Raw genomic sequence first — 20,524 nt, 5'->3', positions numbered from 1 at the left:
ACACATTTGCACATAATTATACTTGCCTTGGAGGAATTTCAATATCTGCCCTGTCCTGCCATAACTGCCTCTTTTATCTGTGGGCCTTGGTATGACAGAGGCTGAGGATGTACAGTGTTTTCTTCGCTGTTTTAACTGAAGATAGGAGCTAGAAGGCAGGAAACAGATTCGTTTTTTTTTTTTTTTTCTTTTGAGACAGAGTCTCACTTTGTTGCCCGGGCTAGAGTGAGTGCCGTGGCATCAGCCTAGCTCACAGCAACCTCAAACTCCTGGGCTTCAGCGATCCTACTGCCTCAGCCTCCCGAGTAGCTGGGACTACAGGCATGAGCCACCATGCCCGGCTAATTTTTTTTGTATATATATTTTTAGTTGGCCAGATAATTTCTTTCTATTTTTTTTGGTAGAGACGGGGTCTCACTCTTGCTCAGGCTGGTCTCGAACTCCTGACCTCGAGCGATCCACCCGCCTCGGCCTCCCAGAGCTAGGATTACAGGCGTGAGCCACCGCGCCCGGCCAGGAAACAGATTCTTTAAAATCCCTAAAAATGCCTATCAGGGCAGGAGCAGGGGTTTGTTTTCTTTGTTTTGTATTGTTTTTCATGAGCAGCTGGGAAGCCCTCCTCAGTCCGCAGATCATTCTCAAAAATGATTCATCTGCTGTGCATAGTTATGAAACACACCGTTTTCACAGCCATGGAGAAGGCCCTGGCCTCATCACAGGACGCTAATGCTGTGTTTCCTTAGCCTCGGCCTCAGAGCCTTCATAAAGGAGAGGCTCACAGACGTCCGGGGAACTTGCTAGCACCTCTGTCAAGCTGCACAATCTTTAAGTACTGCTTCTAAGCTAACGGCCAACTTCAGCTAGCTGTGTTCCATTTTTGAAAGCACTTGAAAAACAAAATAATACAGAAATACAGGAACTTTTGATGAAATGGACTAGGGAACTGCCCATGAACTTTGATCCACTAATGGGTTTCATTCATCAGTAGAATGTTTAAGAAAAATGATTGTGAACATCTTTAAACAGGGTAAACTCTTGGAATTGTGCAAATTCACCACCTTTCCCTGTTGTCTTATACCTGGCCTTTTCAAGGCATTTGATTCTGAGACCCTTGCATTAGCATCCTCCCAATTTCTGGGCCCTACAGACTCAGTTTTAACTGATCCAGGAGGGAACAAGCACTGGTATTGTCCTAAAGTTCCCCAGTGGTCCTCACATGCAGGAGGAGAGTGGACAGTGGACAGTGAATGCTCTGGGCCTAAGATGGAAACAGAAAAGCTGCCCTGTGAGCCAGCCCTGGAGTGACACTAAACAGTGTTGGAGAGCATATGATTGGGCTTGGTGCCTACTCCAAAAGCTCAGCTGAACAAATGCATCCTGGATGTCTACCAGGTACAAGGCATTGTGACCCCAGGGATGTGAAGATGGCAAAGAGGGCACCTGGCCTTATAGACAGGACAGTCTTCGGAAAGACTTGGCTGTGTTCCCAGAGGATTTCAGCAGAACAGAGCAGGTGTAGGAATCCAGTGTCAATGTGCAAGACACAATAGGAACACAAGGGAGGGAAATCGAGCTTTGCCTGGGTTCAGGGAAGAGGAAAACTGACCTGGGGTTTTGAGCATGAAGACTGGGTCTCAAACCAAAGGAAAGTGAAGAAGGGTGCTGTGAACAGTGGTCCTGGAAAGGAAACAAGTGTGGCATTTGCAGAGGGCGCGTGAGAGCTCTGAGGAACAGAGCAGCATGTGCCAATGGGGAGACAGGTACATGCCAGTCCATAGAGGACTTCGCATGTCCAGCTACACCCCCTGAAGATCAGGGGAGCTGTATGCACTTTCTCTGAGGCGGTCAGGCAGTGTGTAAGCGACGGGCTTGGGAGATGCAACACTGGAGGCATGAAGACCAGTGACTGGGCATGGGCGGTGGTAAGGATGGGTGGATGGAGCCATAGCTGGATTTCTGTCTACAGGGGAGGGGAGGTCTGAAGATAGCAGGACAGGAATTCAGAGGGAGCTACCTCCAAAATCAGCCCCCTACCAACACAGGTGCACTCTGCTGTGGAAATCACTCATTATTCTGAAAGGGTCAAGGAAACAAGGAGTCGTATTTTGACTAAGATCTAAAGTTATCATCCTTTTTGAGAAACTTTAAAGGATTTTATGCCAATAAATAAACTTTATTTATCTCTCAGTATTACATTCTTTAATAATAATAATAATCATAAGTTGTAGATTTCACCTTTTTAAAGGTGCTTCATTCTACTAAGTGATGCCTGATGATGTTTCCATATTTTGGTATTTTAAAGGGTACAAGTTGTGTTATGCTTCTGGGGAAGAAAAATCTTTTCGGTTTTGTCATATCACCCATGGTGCCAGTGAAGATGGTGTGCGATGTATTGCTTCCTGGTGTTATCTCTGGCTATGTCCAGGACCATTTCTGATTTTCATAAAATGGGATCGATAATGGCAACTGTGGCCATATTTTAACGTGAAATTACTTTGGGGATTGAACTGGGCTGGTTTAAGCAGCAGTCTTATCTGCCTTCTCAAGTTGCTTCTTTCCCAGTATTGAATGGCTTCTGAGAAATGTATTGTATCTTCAGTTTATTTGTTTGCTACTTTCAGGTCATAAATAAGCACCTCTAAGTGGCACCATTTTGTGATGTTTTCCTCAAATGTCCATCACACACCACTTTAGCTAACTAATAGAAAAAATACCCCACCACGGTGGACACTGAAGGTCAATGCCAAGTTTCCCAGTAAGAGTTTTCCCCTCTAAAAGTGGAAAATAATAACTTGTAACACACTGTCTGATGTGGCTCAAGTCCTGCACATGGAACATTATGCCAGAACTCTTACGTCCCTCCTACTCCCCTGGACCTCACCTTGAAGTCCTCCCAGTCCTGTCCTTTGGCTCCCTGAGTCCTGCTCAGATCTGTCTCTGCTCCCCACCCTGCATGGAGGTTCTGCATGTTTGCCCTAGGCACTGTTGCCCGACTCAGAGTCCTGCTGCCTGCAAGGTCAAACCCAAGCCCGATGGCCACAGCCCCCCTTCCACACTGCCCACCTTCTTGCATTCAGCCATGCTGGGGGCCCATGTAGGCGACAATGCAGCACTCATGCCATCTCTGTCCTAATCACACCAAGTTTCCCCTCACTTCCATGTCAGTAAGCACATCCACTCTTATACCGCCTGTCTTTAAAAAAGTCTTTCATTCACTCCATATGCCCTTCCAGCTAATTCTCCATTCTCTGTTCCTCTTCTCATCAGAACTCACTGGAAGATGGGTTCACATCAGAAACCTCTGCCGCCCTTCTCTTGCAGCCACTCCCACCTGGCTTCCCCTACCCGCAGCCCAGGGGACCTCTCTCTGGGGCCCAGGAATGAAATCCACATTGCCAAATCCAAAGACCAAGTCTCTGTCCTCATCTTACTTGAGCTGTGAGCATCATTTGGTAGAGCTGACCAGTCCTTCCTACAACACTTCCTTCCCCAGGTCTCAAGAGACTTCCCTCTTTGTCCTTCCTCTCTTCACGTGCCTCTTTCCTCTCACTCTTGCTGCCCCCTGGCCCTTATCTTCCTACCTCTCAACACAGACATGTCCCAGGCGCAATCCAGGGATCCTCTTCCTTTCTGGATGTACTCAATCTTTACCGGTCTCGTTCAATCCAAATACCTTTAAATGCCTCCTAAACATGGAGGCATCTTATGTGCATGTTTCCAACCCACTCTCTCTGACCTCCAGACCTCTACGTCCAGGGGCCTGCCTGACATCTCTACTTGGACATCTAATGGGTGCCTCGCAGGGCTCCCATGTGTACCACTGCATTCATGGTTTCCTGTACCAAGCCTGCTCTCCCACTGTCTCCTCCAGCTCAGTGACAGACAATGAACCCATCAGGTTTTCAGGCCAAATGCCTTGGGATCATCCTTGATGCTTCTATTTCTTCCGTGCACACATCACCCACCAACAAATCTTCCTGGCCAAATAGTCACTCCCTTGGGCCACTGCAGTCTCCTCTCAACAGCCCTCACTGCTTCTTCCTTAAATCCTTCTCACTCCACCCCAGATTCCATTCTATTCATTCAGCACCCAGAGTGAGTTTTAAAATTTAAGTCACATATTGTCACATCTAAATTGCATCATGTTTCACTCCTACTCAAAACCACACAATGGCCCTTTGACATTCAAAATAAAAGTCAACTGCTCTTCCTGATACCACCCCGCATGGTCCCCTTTCCCCCTCTGGCCCCTCACCATCAGAATCAGGCCAGGTGTGCCCCTGCCACTGCACCCCGCATTCTCCCGCCATTCCTCCTGCCAGTTCAGGCTTCTCTGAGAGTAGCTTTTCTCACGTCCTCACTTTGCTCAGATCTCTGCTTAAGCATCTCCTTCTGGCACACTCACTGTCTCTCACTCGGAATTATTCTTCATGGCATTCTTCATAGCAATCATCATAACCTAACTAGCACCTGTTGCTTTACTGTCTGTCTCATGCCAGTCTGCTTTCCACTCTTGGTGTGCTCTTGGCCAAAGAATGACCAGACACGCCAAAGTGTCAGGTCAAGCTTCTTGGTGGACTGTTATCCTTGTTCTTTGGCTCCTTACTTGGAAAAAAAAAATACACAGGCAGGGCTGGTGTGAAGGAGTGACCACAAGCAGAAAGCAGTTTCACACGAGTAGCTTTTTATTACAAAACAAAACAGGTCTGTCTCTGCGAGTGGAGAGAGACAGACTCGTTGACTGACTGACTACCTGATGTGATCCTTCTCATCAGCCCTGTGTGGTAGGATCAGGAAACAGTTGCAGCAGGTTAAGTAACTCTTCTGACATCACACAGAGAGTGTGGAGGGAGACAGAGTGCAGAGCTGGGCAGCCACACTGCCCTCCATTAAAGGATACTAACGCTGTCCTTAATATCTGCCAAAGGAGCCAGGAACCAGGAACCAAATTGATTGTAGAGTGATAAACAATTGTTTTTGTTAAAAACTGAAAATTAACTGGTTCTGTGTTTCATTTACTTTTAGGATGGCTTTTTGATTTTGAAATAAATTGTTAAATAAATACAAATAAAATAGATTTTTCAGTGAACTGCCAAAGCTTGTTTCATAGCATGTCTTACTTTTCCTAGCACATGATCCTTTCTCTATAGCATTTTATTTCACAATCCATATTTTGTATTGGGTTTTATTTGGGCTGCAGTAAACTCACTGTTTTTTTTTTTTTTTTTTTTTTTTTAAGAGACAGGACCTCACTTTGTCTCCCAGGCTGGAGGGCAGTGGGGTGATCATAGTTCACTGTAGCCTTGAACTCCTGGGCTCAAGTGATCCTCCTGTCTCAGCTTCCAGAGTAGCTGGGACTACAGGTGTGCACCATCACAGGTGGCTAATTTTTTTCAATTTTATTTTTGTAGAAACAGGTCTTTGCTATGTTGTCCAGGTTGGTCTCAAACTCCAGGGCTCTAGTGATCTTCCTGCCTCAGCTTCCCAGAGTGCTGGGATTACAGATGTGAGTGGCCCACTCACTGCTTTTATAATGATACTGAGTTCAAGATTAGAATATTCTTTTCTTTCCATTATACAGATTTTCTCCCATTCTTTCCCTTTTCAGATGGCACCATAAATATTAGGATATTCTGGGGAAAGCTTACAGTGGAGAATGGCAGCTCCAGCCTGCACCCCTGAGGTAGACCTTGCTTCTACCACTTTCTGATAGTGAAATCTGGACGTGCTTCTCTAAGCTCTTTCATGTACAAAGTGAGGATTTTGTGAATATTAAATAGTTCATTTTTTTTGGCAAATGCATTCTGGAGATTAAGGAGATACACTCATATAAATTCTGATAATGATTGTTACCACCAGAGTTCCATGAAAATACTTCTTTTTACTTTTGGTTCTAATACTTTCCTCTGAAATCTCATACCAATTAAAACATGCATCTTATGCAATTGAACCTTTGTAAAAATCCAAAAGCCCACATACTCCCTCTCCCCTTGAACCGAGCCAGTGACTCATCCTGGAGCCGACTGCCAGACGGTGTCGGCAGAGAGCTGTGCGCTGTCTCTCTCCTGAGCTCTGCTCACTGCCTATTGGCATAACGAACACACTAAAAGTTTCCTTCATAAAGCCTATAATTGGGAGATATTTTCTTTGAATGCCTTTTAAAAAAAACGTTGCACATTTCCCGGTAGCCTTGCTTTAGCCACCCACATTTTTTTGTGATACACAAAAATTACCTTTCTGATCTGTGCCCATCCCTGAAAGCTTTGGATGCACCAGGGCTTGTGCACTTGCTAACTGCATCAGTGGCGCTTTCTGGGTGTTTTTATAATTGTTACAATGACTGTTTGTCCTGGGCCTCCTGAACCTACAGCTACAATGTAGAAAGAATTTGTCATCTGGGAATCCACAAGGGAGAACTTTCCACTTAAAAAGGCATTCATTGTAAGTACCTGCATGATTCAGAGAGAATGTGCTTTCTGCTCTACTTAAAAGAAGGGAACTGTCCTTGAGCGTGTGTATGAAAAGGACCTTCATGAAACTGGAGGTCCAGGTTGGCACACTTGTGTAGACAGATAAAGAATAACCTTATCTCTTCATGTTCTTAAACTGTTTTTGCAAGAACCTACTTTTAATTGCCGATTATAAAACATTGTTTTCCAAAGTCTATTTGAATGGCAGCTGCCACATAATAAAATTCTAACACATCTTTTCTTCTTCAATCAATAAACCTTAAAAATATGTTTAAGGCAATAAAATAAATGGAATCAGAATTTACCTTATCATTGAGCTGATGATCCTTAAATTTATCTTGCAATTACCACTAGTCCATCATGTCTGATAAGGTATGATTTTTCTAAATGATGACAAATTAATTCCAGTTTAAATTTAATATTATAAATTCTGACATTACATCGTTGCCAATATCGTTTCTGTGCCAGTTTTTCTATACCATGTGCTTTTGGTTACCAGTTTCATTAAAATAATTATAATGTTTCAAATAATCTCATGTCTCCAAATGTGCCATAGCACAAAGCTGACTGTCAGATAAGGCCTCTGTTCCGTTGTACGCTTGACTCATCCTCTGTTCTATAATTTAAAACTAACAGGAGAATTATAGAGGCTATTGAAAATGAACTGCTGGTGACTGTGATCAAATTAACAGTATGATCGGGAAAAGGAGAAATAATACTCATATATTTTCAAAGCAATTTCACATTAATTATCTCATATAATCCCCAAGTATATTTCACTTATCATAGGTATAAATTTTCTGACTGCCAAAGCCACACACTTCTCACAAACACTGCATATCAACATGGTCCATGCACAAAGCCTTACACATGTTCTTTTTTTTTCTTCTTCTGTGTCTGATTTTCTATAGCATCTTTATCCCCTGCCAGTTCTCTGGCCTCTCACACGTATTTACAGGATTCAGGATTCTCTTGTCCTAGAATCATGTTCAGATTAGGACCTTGGGTGTTTCCCTTTCACTTTTCTTTTCAACCTGATCACATAAACTTTCTTTGGGTGGGGGGAGGGGGAGACAGAGCTGACTCAAACTTTTTTCTCCCCAATCTCAGAGTATAGAAAACTCTTTCTCCCCTGAAACAGTGAATACCTTTCAGAATTATGTTCCCTCTCCTCTCTAGATTGGTTTAACTTAGAACTACCTTGCAAACCATATGTAGTCAAATAAGGGAGCCCAAGAAGTAACCCGGCAGAATGACATGGGAAGTTTGCTGAGTAAGGAATCCCAGCAGTTGGTTGGTTACTGGGTTTGTCAACTTCCCAAGGTAGCTATTCATCCATCCAACCTCCCCCAGCTGGAAGATGGCACTAATGGTACGCAGCTCATTCCGTTGCTCCTAGGATTCACCTAAAACATATATCCCACATTGGGGTAGCTAGTATTTTCCAAGATTTTAAAGTCAAGTAAGTATTATGAAACTTTCTTTGGGATTTGACAAAATTATTCTTCCGTACATTTAGATAATATGCAAGTGAGAGGAGCCTCACATAAAAAGGGAAATAAATAGGGACTTGATGTCTTTTGTGACTGTGGAAAAATATTCCCTGCTGGCCAGAGTGTGTGAAACTCAGCTTCCCGCTTTGCTAGAAACCCCACTTCATCGAAAGGTCAAGCAAGAGTTAAAAGCACTCAAACAACCTGATGTAAAATTCCACTTATGAAAACATCTCCTAATAGAAATAATCTTAAATGGTTAAAAAAGTTGTAAGCCAAATATGTTCACCACAAGAAAATTTATAACAGCAAAATATGAAACAATGTGAACATCACAAATTAAGGAAGTAGCTAAACAAGAAGGCATTCATGCACTGTAATAATATCCACCCATTTTAAAAGCACACATTTTAAAGAGTTTGTGATAACAAAGTATTAGGTACCCAAAAAGCACAGTACAAAACTGAATGTGCAGTATGATCCCAACTATATAAAAACATGTATAGGAGCAAGGGCAATTAAGCACACCACAATGTGAAGGATGACTACTTCTGTGTGGTGGAACTAAGGATATTTTCCTTCTTATATACTTTTCTGTATCTCACATATTTTCTGCAGTTAGGAGATAGTGTTTTATGATAGACTGTTGACCTTATATCTAAATGATTGAAAACTGCTCCAATAGTTAATTTTCTGGAAAGATTGAAGGGTACTCTACCATTTAGTTGGTGTTAGCGTCCAGAAGCTAAGTTACCTCTCTATTTTGAAGATGACCTCAGAAAGCTACAGAATTAAATAAGCAATAAAGTATAACTGCTTCTTGTCGCTAAACTCCTTATGCACATTACTTCCTATTTAAGACTTGCATTTACCAGGGAGTGTAATAATTTCATGCCTATTCAATGCAAATTCACAATAATATATTTTGACCAAAATGTTATAAAAATTTGTGTTCCCAATCCTAGCATACTCCTCACCTCCAAAATATGACTAAATATATGTAGTATATCAGTAAACAAACAAACTACTTAATGCATTAAGTGGCAAACTTGAAAATTCTATAAGAGTTCACTTATATATACACCTTTCATGTGGACATCACAGTTTATAGGATTTAAGAGCTGGAGAGAACTTGGAGAGGAAAACCATTCACCTAACAGCTAAGGAAAGGAAGGGTATGGGGGAGAGGTGTCCACTACAGACAAGCAAAGCGAGAGTAACATACAATACTGTTCCCCAAAAGAATACTAGGAATGGCTAAAAGGGCTGTGACATACCACACACCTGTGCAAACTAATATGGTTAGAATGCCATGCTGCCTGACTCATGTTGGTGAAGGACAGGTATCCTTCTTAGCTTAGCTCTGGTGGACAGAGTCTCAGCTAAAGGCTCAGGCCTGTGCCCAGGTAGACCTGGACTTCAGTCCCAGTGCTGTGTTTACTAGCAATGGCACCTGGGCAAGGTCTGAAGCCTCTTTCTCCCTCTCTCTCTCCCTCTCCCTCTCCCTCCCTCCCTCTCTCTCTCTCTCTCTCTCTCTCTCTCTCTCTCTCTCTCTCTCTCTCTCTCTCTCTCTCTCTCTCGTCCTCTGCACAGATCTTGAAGGGTCAGAGGAGTAGAAAATGTCCAGAGGACAAGCAGAAAATGTCATGGCCCTGGAAGGATCCTCTTTACTTGCCAGATAGAAGGGGTCTCTCTACAGGCTGTTGCAGAGCCACTGTATATTCTCAGCCCTTAATTTACACAAGTGCAGCCTCAGGAGACCACTTTTGTAAAACTAAGGTTTGGCAACTTTTGTCCTGAGATTTAATTTCTTGATTATACTCCATCAACTTCAAGTTCCAATCCTTTGGATTAACCAGGAAAATTCTGTGGTGGGGGGCAGGGGAAAGAAGAGGAATGTCAGCCCCCTAAGAACATTCATCTGGAATGCTGACTATCATGAAAAAAGGTTGGAATCACATGGATACTAAAAGTCAAAATGAAAGAGGTTAATAGAAATGCTAATGCCAGAACTTCATGGGTGTCTTTCAGATCTTCAGGCACCTGTAGTTATGGTCTCTGCACCTGTGTTCAGAGGGCCACAACTCCAGGCCCTTGGCTCAGGTCAGGGCCGTGAGTCCTTTTCAGTCATGTAGCTAGGGCCTGGCTTTAAAGGCAAATTTAACTACATAAGGGAACTAAGGAGGGCAGTCACGTGTTGCACACTGCCCAGTCTAACAAGCAGTGACTGTCCTTTATCCACTTGAACTTCTGAATCTCATTTTAACCTGCGTAGGAAGAAACACAACTGACTCTTATACCTTCCTCAGCTTCCATTTTTGAAAACATAATCGGCCTCTTTTTTCTGACTCACTTCAGAGACCCCATGCTAGGAGCAGCCTTGCTCAGGGAGAAAATCTGGCTCAAGGCAAGGACTCTTTGTTTATTTACAACAAACGGAACAGTGTGGAACTGCAAAGGTGCTAAGAGAGGGCTTGCTGAATGGGAATTAATGTTCTGCTTTACAAGGTGTCTGAAAGGGACTAGTGCCCCTAATATTGTAAAATAAAAGCACAGATGATAACTTACCCAAAGTGACTGGATAAGTTCATGGAAATACAAAAGAGAAGGAGATTTTTGATCATGATAAAGCTAGAGAACATTCCATTGTCCATTCCCAATAAGAATAATAGTTGAAGCAGATGAATTTGGAAGAATAACTGTTCTTTTCTCCAACTTGATCTTGAAGCTGAAAAGTACACAAAGTGGGAAAGCATGTGAACATGAATGTTTTTGTGTCGCAGTTCCTGGAATCAAACCCTGTTGCTACCAAAGAAATTTACAAAGAAAGAGTATGTGGCTGTCCTCCCCCAGCACACCAGGTATTTCCTACTACCTTCATTGGGTAGTAAGTTGCAGTGTAAAAATAAGTTACAGGATGGCTTAATCTTCGCTTGTGTTCAGAGTGCAGAATCATTCTAATTTATTTTTTTCCATGTCTCAAATACTGTTTTAGTTTTTAGCATGTTATCATTTATTAAAACAAATGCTTGGAGTTATCTGCGCAACTGTATTTCGTATCTGTCAAATCCACAAGTGGAATAATTTTACCTTTCTGAAATACGTGCCACGCGTTCAAAGCCAGCAAGCTACTCCTTGTTCTGCAAGGTGCTGAGAGGAAGTATGTAGAAAGAGGGGAGAAAAAGCACATTTAAGGAGCAAGTCTTCTGCAGGATCACGATAATACAAATGCCTAGAAGAAAGAATTGCCACTTTCTCGGCATCCTGCCCCCCTGACTAAATAAGTTAATAATCACTGCATTTGGGGAAGCCTCTCAGTTCGGTGCTGGACAGTAATTAACGCATTTGAAATCCAGGCAGGCACCATCCCTGGGCTCGGCAACTAACCTTAGTGAAGGCACGTATTTCTCATATGCGCATAACGCAAATAGGGGCTCACCACATATGAACACCGAGTATTCGAAAAGGAGCTTTTCCCGAGGACACCCTGCCCGCCACCTCCCCCGCCCCGCAAACTCCGGGATTGGGAAGTACACAACAGGTACTTCCACCTCAAAAGCGAAGGCCCTCTGCGACTGCTGTCAAGAAGGGCAGCGTGCCATGTGGTGGTCGCCTGGGCGCGTCCTGGGGTTCGTCGCCGGACCCGGGCCAGAGCCCAAGCAGCGAGCACGCGGCGCTGCATGCGGGGAAACCCGGGCGGCGCCTCCTGTCGCCCCTCACCCCCGAGCCAGGACCCCCAGGAAGAAGCTGCACTCCCAAGGCCCCCAGACCACCGTGGAGGCTCGCCAGGGCCGGCGTGCCGGGGCAGGTGGGCGCGGGGCTGCACTGCGGAGCCGCAGCCTCGGCTGCCCCGGTGCCCCACGGCCGGGCAGGGTCGGCCACCCGCCCGGTCCGCAGCGGCGCGCCGAGCGTCTCCCGCTCCCGGGCCCTCCCCGGCTCGCTCCCGGCCCTCACAGACCTCCCCAGCTCCTGCCCCGGGTCCGAGCCGAGCGCCCCGCCGCGCAGCACCTTCCTCCTGGGCTGGGAGCGCGCGGTGCAGCGGCGGCTCCGAGTCCACTGGCCTCGAGCAGCCCGCGCGACAAGCGCGCGACACCCCCGCGGGGCCCGCGCCCACCCCGCGAGCAGCGCCCGGACGCCAAGCGCCTCAGAGCTCAGGGGCTGACAGGCCTTCCAGGTGGGCGATTTCGCCCTTCAGGCTCCCGCGACGGCGGCGGCTGGTGGCCCCCCTGCCCCCAATTCCTACCCGCGGGGCCGTAGGCGCTGCGCCTTGGCACTCCGTCCCTCAGGGCTGCGCCGCCCGGGACCCCCCCTGCCCTTCTGCGCGCGGCTTCGCCCCAGCAGTCGCCAGGGGAAAGTTTGCGCTCCGGGCTGCCCGCGGCGCCCCGCCCGCTCTCCACCTCCCCTCCCCGGCCATGCAGCCCGCCGCTCGGGCGCCCCGAGGAGAGGGGTGCGGGCCGAACCGGGGCCGCCAGTCCTGACGCCCCCCGCGCGCATCTTCTTACCCCACTGCCCCGGCCCGGCACGCCCGGGGCTTACCCTGCGCGCCGGCCCCGGGAGGCGAGCCGTCGGCGAGGGTGCATCCTTCTCCTCCGCCTGCTCTCGCCCGGCTGGCAGGCGCGGAAGGCCGGTGCGGCGTCACCGCCCCATGCTGCCAGCGCGAACTTCCCCAGTGCTCCTGGGCCGAGCGGCTCGGGCGCCCCGCGCTCCCGCCGCCGCCCTGCGGCTCCGCTCCGCGCCGCGCCCGGGGCCGCGCGCTGCCCTCTGCAGATCCCCCCAGCGCCCCCGGCGCACTCGCGCGCTCGCTCTCACCTCTCCCGAGCGCCACATGTCGTCCCCGGGCTGGAGGAACGGCCCTCTGCAGAGGCGCTCCGGTAGAGGCCGCCAGACTCTCACCAAATGCGCCCTCGGCCCGGCTCGGCTGAGGGGGAGGGCTCAGGGCCCGCGGCTTGGCCTGGTTTGGGATAGGCCATATTTCTGCTGAAGTTTCTCGAGGGCCCTCAGAAGCATGTTCGATGGCTCCAGTGATAACCACGGGAGCCCCTCCTTAGACCAGAGTCGGAAAGGTCGTGTCAGCAGGCAGCAGCCCGTGGTAACTGAGGCCGTGGCTCCCAGAGCTTTTCTAGGGCCAGCACCTCCCTCACCCACCTGGGCCCTTCCTCAGGCCTCAGTAGCACCTCTGCCCATCCTCATCTCGTAATCTGTTCCGAAAGAAACTGGTTTGTGAGCATCCTTTCTATCTAATTCATAAGTAGTAATTCATTGCTACGGGGAGGCGGGGGGGGGGGGGGGGCGGAGAAGCCGGAATAAAATTGGATTAGAAGGAAACTCTGTCCTAATTGCAGTATACGACGTCTGGGGCTTTTCTGAAGTTCCATTTCTTGACATGAAGCCGTGGTGGCAATAGGAAGGGGCCAGAGATTACGGGGTCTGTGGATCTGAAAGCGGGTCTGTGGTCGAGGGGCGGGATCTCCCTGAGTCGAGCTTCTGGGTCCACGACGTGGACATTTGATGCACTGCCTCTAGTTAGCCGTACACACACACGCACGCACACACACACACACACACACACACGGGGTTTTGTCATTGCGGTTATGTTGGTCTCTTGTCTGAATGGCACGGTTCCTGACAGGTGAGGGTGGCATTAATGACAACTAGGCAGAAATAGGACCCCCTTCAAATAACACAAGCAGGATGGATGCTAAAACAACACATTCCTTAATTTCAGGATTGCAGGGTCGTGTTTCCTCAGGAGATGGGTGCCTCTTCACTAGGAGAACACCTCGTGAAAAATGTTCAAGGTATAGAGTAAAACCACTGAAAACATGATGAGGTTAGTTTATATCATTGTTCCACACCTTTTGTGAAACTGTATTGTTTATGGTGTCTTTTAACAGAATAGTTGTGAGAAAAGGCAAATTCCTAACTCTCCTCCAGAAAAGTTCTTTACCCTTCCAGCGTATGAAACTCCTGTTTCCCAGTTATGTCTAACACAATGTGTTCCGAATCTAAGTTACCTGCTGGTACTTTTGCACATTCCAAAATTTCTGAAATTTTCCAAAAAATTTGTAAATATATTCCAGAAACAGAACATAAATATATATAAATGTGCAAATATACAGGAAGTGTTACTCTGAATATGTATTTAGCCACAGTATCAACTCTGATTTTAGTGGGATTTCATGAAATATAAATTAGATTAAAATGCTCGTTTGAAAGGCTTTTCTAATTCTAAGATGGATAAATTAAACCATGTTTTTCTTCATTTTCTAATTTCTCCAAAGATGTATCACTATGGTAATATTCCTTGTTGGTGAAAATCATTAAAGTCAACTTAACATGATTTTATACTCCGCTTAATATAATTTTCACCTATTAGGTGTTGGAATTCTGGGTTTAGAAATAGCAGTGACAGCTGCTCTTCATTCAGGATTAAACAGCATAATGCAAATCAAAGATTCAGTATAGATTGTCACACAAAGCCATTCAGTCTATTTTTTTTTAAAAAGTAGGTAAACAGATTACTTTTGTATTAGTGAGAGTTATGGACATTAATTCTTAATAATGAATGAAACATCAACTGTAAGTGAATACATTCTTTTGATGAGTTATGTTTAAAATTTTCATGTTGTGGCCCAGTGTGGTAGCTTACGCCTATATTCCCAGCTACTAGGGAGGCTGAGGCGGGAGAATCACTTGACGTCAGGAGTTGGAGGTTACAGTGAGCTATGATGGCGCCATTGTACTCCAACCTGGGTAACAGAGCAAGACCCTGTCTCCAAATAAAATAAAATAAATTTCCCTTGTTTTTTGGCAAATTCTCTATCAGTTTCATGTCAGTGCATATTATCAAAGAGATGAAAATTATCTTAAGATTCATTTTCCTTCCCTGTGATGAAATGGTATCCTACTCTAGTGTTTATGTAACCTATAACATCATTGCTTCATGGCAGATGGACTGACTACCTGAGGGGACAGGAAAATAATAAGTCCTATCAGAACTGTATAGAAACTCACATTGCTAGAATATTTATTATCATTTCAATAATTTTTGTTTTAACGTGGAATTCAGTGTTTGTCTTGAGAAATAATGCATAATCAGTTGAATTTCCATTTGTTTCATTAGAATTTTCCCTTTATTGAATAAAATTAAGCCAAGTAGTTATAATTCTGGAAAACAGTAGAGGGCACCCCAGTTCCACCTAACCTCAGAGTTGGCCCAGTCTTGATAAGAATTTAATCTTCAGTGTGGGAGCCTAAGATAGCCGGAATTAGGGAAGCTGGTGGTGGTTAGAACATATACCAGGAGAGCACCACCCCCCATACCCAAGTCAGGAACAGGGGCTGGGGACAGTGGCTGTGTTTGCATAGGTGGTTGTGATAGAGAGAACTTGATCTTGTGGTGTTTGTCTTTCTGTGCCTGGCTTATATGGCTTAGCGTAATGTCCTCCAGTTTCACCCATGTTGTCATAAATGGTAGGATTTTCTTCTTTGTTAAGGCTAAATAATACTCCACCGTTTCTTTATCCATTCATCCATTGACAGACATTCAGATTGTTTCCATACCTTGGTTATTGTGAAAAATGCTAAAATGAACATTGGAGTGCAGGTATCTTGTCCAGATAGTGATTTTATTTCCTTTGGCTATACTCCTGGAAGTAGGAGTGCTGGATCACATAGTGTTTGCCAGGGGTCAAGGGGGCTGGGGGGTGGGGGGCAGAAATGGGGAGATGTTTCAGTTATACAGGGTAAATAAATTCTGGAGATCTAATGTACAACACTGTGACTACAGCTAACAATACTGTATTATATACCTGAAATTTGCTAAGATGGTATGTCTTAAGCGTTCTCACCACACACACTATGAAAGAAGATAGTAACTCTGTGAGGTGTTAGATACGTGAATGAGTTTGGTTGGGGTGATTATTGCACAATGTATACATATATCAAATCATCAAACTGAACACCTTAAATACTAGAAACTTTTACATAAATGAATGGATGAGTGAATATATCTAGATTTCTGGATTTTTTTAAACAAAGAAAAACCGCCACAGATTTAGCAACATTAGGCATATGTTCCCACCCTCTTGCCCCACCTCCACCCTTCTTATACCTGGCATGGGGTCCTTGGAGGAGCAGGGTCTATTCTTTTCCACACTTAGCCTCATTTATAGAACTTGGAAAATAGAAATAAGTAAGGTTTTTAAAAAGATTTTGCATTTTTTTTTGGAATTTCACTTTATCTTCTTTGTTGGCTTATTAGTTATATCTATTTTATCTTATGATTTATTTTATTTTTATTGTACTTTTTATTTTTGTTTGTTGGTGGCTCTAGGGTTTACAACAGACATCTTTCTTTAACTTATTACAATTGACCTTTAAGTAATATGGTACAATTTCACATGCAGTATAGGAAACTTACAATAGTATACTTCTGTTTTTCTTTCTTGTCCTATTTGCTGTTGTTGTCACACATATTACTTCTACATTCAGTCAATTATCTTTTACTTTAACAATCAACTATTTTTTTAAATAGATTTTCAAATGAGGAAAACTTTCCATTGGGTATCATTTTAATTCTGCTTGTAGGAAATCCTTTATCATTTCTTACATCATAGGTCTTCTGTGATGAATTCTGTAAACTTTTGTTTGTCTAAAAATTTTTTATTTCATCTTCCCTTTTGAAAAATACTTTTTTCTCAGTGTAGAATTCTGAATTGACAGATATTTTTGTATGTACAGATGGTTATCCACTTATGATAGTTCAACTTAACAATTTTTTGACTTAACCATAGCATGAAAGTGATGAGCATTCAATAGAAACTATACTTTGAGTACCTGTACAAGCATTGTGTTTTTCACTTTCAATACAGTATTTAATAAATTTCATGAAATATTCAACACTTTAGTATAGAATGTGCTTTGAGTTAGATGGTTTTGCCCAATTGCAGGCTAATGTAATTGTTCTGAACGTCTTTAAGGTAGGCTACACTAAGCTATGATGTTCAGTAGGTTAGGTGCATTAAATACATTTTTGGCTTATGATATTTCTGACTTATGCTAGGTTTATTGGGACATAACCTCATCCATGTCAAGAAGGATATACAATCATGCACCATATAATGACATTTATGGTCAATGACAAACCACATATAGGATGGTATTCCCTAAGATTATAATGAATCTGAAAAATTCCTATTGCCTAGTGACATCTTAACCATCCTAATATCTTATTGTAATTACTTTTTAAAAAATAAATTTAGTGTAGCCTAAGCATATGGTGTTTATAAAATCTATAGTAGTGTATGGTAATGTCCTAGGCCTTCACATTCACTCACCACTCACTTGCTGACTCACCACAGCAATTTCCAACCCTGCAAGCTCCATTCATGGTAAGTGCCTTATATAGGTGTACCATTTTTTACCTTTAATACCATATTTTATTGTACCTTTTTATTTTTATATATGTCTATATACACAAATACTATCATGTTACAATTGCCTATGTATTTAGTATAGTAACATGCTGTACAGGTTTGTAGCTTAGGCACAATAGGCTATACCATGTAGCCTAGGTGTGTAGTAGACTCTACTATCTAGGTTTGTGTAAATATACTCTATGACATTGGCACAATGATGAAATCATCTAATGATGCATTTCTGAGAACATGTCACCATCATTAAGCTTACTTTAAAACTCTGTTCCAGTGCCTTATGCTTTGTATTTTTCTAACAAAAGTCTGCTGTCATTTCTCTTTTTATTTCTCTGTACATACTATGTCTGCTCTCACCCCATGTCTGATTTTTGGATTTTCCCTTTACCACTGCTTTTCAGTATTTCAATTAGAATTTGACTTGGTGTATTTTTCTGTCATTCTTTCTTTCTTTCTTTTTTTTTTGTATTCTGTTTTGGAATTCTTTGAGCCTTAGATATGCTAGCTTATAGTTTTCATCAAACTTGGAACTTTTTCACCCATCATCTCTTTAAATCTTTTTTTCTTTTTCTTCCATTTCTACTTTCTAGTGTTCCCATAGGTCATTGAAGTTTTGGTCAATTTTTTTTTTCTCTGTATTTCATTTTATATATATTTTATTTCTATACCATCACGTTCACTGACATTTTCTTTTACAGTGTCTGGACTGCTGTCAATCCTAGTGTTTGTGACTTCAGGCTTTACAATTTTCATCTCTGGAAGTTCCATTTTTTCTTTACATCTTTCGTGATTCTTGTTATCATTTTCATATTTTAATTTAAATCTGAGAGCATATTTATAATAGCTATTTTAAAGCCCTTGCCTATTGACTGCATCATCTTCTGGTTTTATTTATGTTGACTGCTTTGACTGATTTTTCTTCTGATTATGAGTCACATTTTTCTGCTTCTTGTCATGTCTGATAATTTTTTGATAGTGGATGTTGCATATTATTAATTTCCTGTTGTTGAGTGTCCAAGTTTGGTTGTTCTCCTTCAAAGAGCGTTGTACTTTATGCTGCCAGAAATTTAGATTACTTGAAGATCAATTTGGCCTTTTTGAGGTTTGTTTTTAAGCTTTGTTATAGAAGGTTTACAATAGCTTTATTCTAGAGCTAGTTTCACCCACTACTAAGTTGTATCTGCTTTGGTGCCTCCATTGAATGCCCCAGGTGTTCAACAAGAACCCTCCACTTGAAAGTCTTCCAGCGATATGAGCTCTGGGAGCCACTCAGCTTACAGCTCCCTGGTTACTCTTTACCAAGCCTTATGGAATTCCCTTCTATGAATGTTTAACTTTTTATTCATGAACACTCTCAGGGAGTCTGCTGTGCCTTACTTGAGACCCACGTTCTTGCAGAAATTAGGGGTGAATTTTGGGCTCTCTTTTTCTTCTCTCAGGAATTATAATTCTACAAACTGTTGTCCAGTATTTGAAAACAGTTGTATAATATACCTTGTCCAATTTCGAGGTGTTTATGGAGGGAGGGACAAGTCTAGTCACAATTACTTCATCATTACCCCATATTCTGAATTTTACAAGTGTATTTAATAGTTTTTAGTAGTCTTCCCCCATGGGATTTTTACAACAAAGAAATTTGAAAACCATTTTCTCCCCAGCCACAGTTTTTCATTATTTGATTTACTTTTGATAATTAGAAAATTCAGTTAGATTTGCTTTAGGTTTGACTCTTATATATATCCATATTTTCAGTGACCTGAAACTCAAGAAATTCAGGTTATTCCTTATTTCAAAAAAGAATTCTTTTTTTCACAGAAAATTGTTTTGATATCTAATTCTTTATTTTTTTTCTTTAGAAAAAAGCATTACTTATGAATGTATTAGATCTCTTTTGTCTTCTCTCATACTTATAATCATCTCTGTAGCCAGTTATATATATCAGTACATTTTTTACTTTTAAACATAATTTTCTCACACCTATATTTCTATTTCTTCAATGTCTGTGATATATTTTTATTCATTTTTTTCAATACAAAACCTGAAAAATAAATAGGGAAAATGTAAGTTATGAAACATAATAAAAATAATAAAAATAAAGTTAATGAACCATCTAAGTAACTTCAGAAATAATACATTATCAATCATATTAAGCTTCCCTGTATGATCCTACCCAAAACATCTACTCTATCTACCCACCCAACCTCCAATGCTTTTTAAATTTATTACTTAAAATTGATCAGCTATTGTCTTTATACTTTTTCCACATAAAAACAATATATTGTTTATACAGACATAGTAGATATGATAAAATTCTGTATAAAGATTTCTGTGGTTTTTAAAATCAATATTATTTACAGGGTTTATTCATGCTATTTTGTGAACAAATCATTTTCCCTGCTAAACAACATTCTATTTCATAAATTAAATTATTACCACTTATTTATACCATTCTCTGCTGATAGTCACTTAGGTTTCTTCTAATATTTTGCTATTATGAAAAATGCTACTATAAACATCCTTGTACAACATCCTGGACACATGAGCAAGAGTTTCCACAGGGCAGCATTTCTTAAAATTTTTGGTCTTAGAACCTCATTGCACTCTTAAAAATCATTTTAGACTCCAATATTATTTTGCTTATGTGCATTGTAGCTATCACATTTAAACACATTAGAAATTAAAATTGAGATTTAAAAATATTTATATTTATTTTAAAATAACCAATTACATGTTAATATAACTAATATTTTTTTATTAAAAATAGCTACATATTGAAAAATTTTAGTGAGATGAGTGACATTGTTTTGTATTTTTGCAAATCTTTTTCATAAAAGAAGCCCTTCTCACAGAAGAGAGCTAGATTCTCATACCTACTCTTGTATTCAATGTGTTACAATGTCTTTTTTCTGTTAAAGTATTAAAAAATAATCTAAAATAAAAAATATCGCTTCCTTACTCCATCCTTTTATTTTGCATCCTTTTATATCATTTGAATTTTTATTATTAGCCTGTGTTGTTTTCACAATATAAATATTAAAGGAAATTAAATATTAAAAGGAAAATTATTTGGGTAATTTAAAATACAATTGGAAATAAAATGCTCAGTATGTACTATGGAATATAAATG

At 42.2% G+C, this 20,524-nt stretch overlaps 1 protein-coding gene across 2 annotated transcripts in view; it reads right to left on the bottom strand.

Moving 5' to 3' along the window:
• GABRA5 (gamma-aminobutyric acid type A receptor subunit alpha5) overlaps positions 1-13,159 on the bottom strand; it is a 70,192-nt gene extending 57,033 nt beyond the window's left edge. The window contains exons 1-3 of one of the 2 annotated variants that reach the window (XM_045561813.1): positions 12,500-13,159; positions 11,054-11,113; positions 10,532-10,691 (exon numbers count right to left, since the gene is read on the bottom strand). In XM_045561813.1, the coding sequence (XP_045417769.1) occupies positions 10,532-10,617 (86 nt within the window). In that variant the 5' untranslated portion in view covers positions 10,618-10,691; positions 11,054-11,113; positions 12,500-13,159. The remainder of the gene's footprint in view (positions 1-10,531; positions 10,692-11,053; positions 11,114-12,499) is intronic. The other variant, XM_045561812.1, reaches the window with a different exon arrangement.
• Positions 13,160-20,524: the final 7,365 nt, after the last annotated feature.

The sequence above is a fragment of the Lemur catta genome, chromosome 9 (assembly GCF_020740605.2).
Source record: "Lemur catta isolate mLemCat1 chromosome 9, mLemCat1.pri, whole genome shotgun sequence".
Classification (NCBI taxonomy): Eukaryota; Metazoa; Chordata; class Mammalia; order Primates; family Lemuridae; genus Lemur; species Lemur catta.
This window is presented reverse-complemented; position numbering and strand designations above follow the sequence as displayed.